Genomic DNA, 783 nt, shown 5'->3' on the forward strand with positions numbered 1-783 from the left:
GGGGGGGGGGGTGGGGGGGGGGGGGGGGGGGGGGAGGGGGGGGGGGGGGGGTGGGGCAGACGGGGTGGGGAAGGTGGTGTTGGAGAGGCAGGAGGTGAGGGGAATCTGGACCGCTTGGGTCTGTAGGGGAGACAGGTCGGAGGAGCACAAGGTGGCGGGGGGAGGGGAGGGTTTAGACTGCCTGGAACTGGCTGGAGGGTTAAGGGTGAAGGGGTCTGCACCACTTGGGCGAGGCGAGGGGGGTGCATCCCCGGGGAGGGCCGGGCTCACCATGACTCCGGAAGGCCACGAGCAGCGGCGGGATATAAGTGAGGCCGGTGATCACCAGTAGGAAGAAGGCGGCCTTGGAACACAGCCCCGCGCGGTACCTGCGCTCCGTCGGGTGGGAGAACAGCTCATAGAGCGCCATGGCCGTCGCCGCGCTCACCACTCCAGGCCGCGGCTTCTGGAGTCCCGGAGGAAGCCTCTACCGAGGCAATCACAGTTGCAGATCAAGTATGGCTTCTCTAGGTTGCCATAGTCCTCGTCTCCATGGCAACTGCCCTATCTCGGTAAATGAACCAATAGTAAGGCTGCTATTGATGGAAGAGTCGCTCTCAGCCAATCACATAACAACATGAGAGGAAGCGGGGGGACCTGGGCGGGGCGAAGGGTTGTAACTGACTTATTTGCATCTTTCGATTTGTGTTGAAGAGTTTTGATGCAGAAGAAAAATATATGATTTATCTCCTGCTTATATGGGTATATGATGTGGAGTTTTGGTTTTAAAAGATTACTCTATTA

The 783-nt window shown here is 59.0% G+C and overlaps 1 protein-coding gene across 1 annotated transcript in view; it reads right to left on the bottom strand.

Moving 5' to 3' along the window:
* TMEM231 (transmembrane protein 231) overlaps nt 1-409 on the bottom strand; it is a 30,143-nt gene extending 29,734 nt beyond the window's left edge. Inside the window, exon 1 of the mRNA XM_044660480.1 lies at nt 271-409. Coding sequence (XP_044516415.1) covers nt 271-409 — 139 coding nt within the window. The remainder of the gene's footprint in view (nt 1-270) is intronic.
* Nucleotides 410-783: the final 374 nt, after the last annotated feature.

The sequence above is a fragment of the Gracilinanus agilis genome, chromosome 2 (genome assembly GCF_016433145.1).
Source record: "Gracilinanus agilis isolate LMUSP501 chromosome 2, AgileGrace, whole genome shotgun sequence".
NCBI classification, from domain to species: domain Eukaryota; kingdom Metazoa; phylum Chordata; class Mammalia; order Didelphimorphia; family Didelphidae; genus Gracilinanus; species Gracilinanus agilis.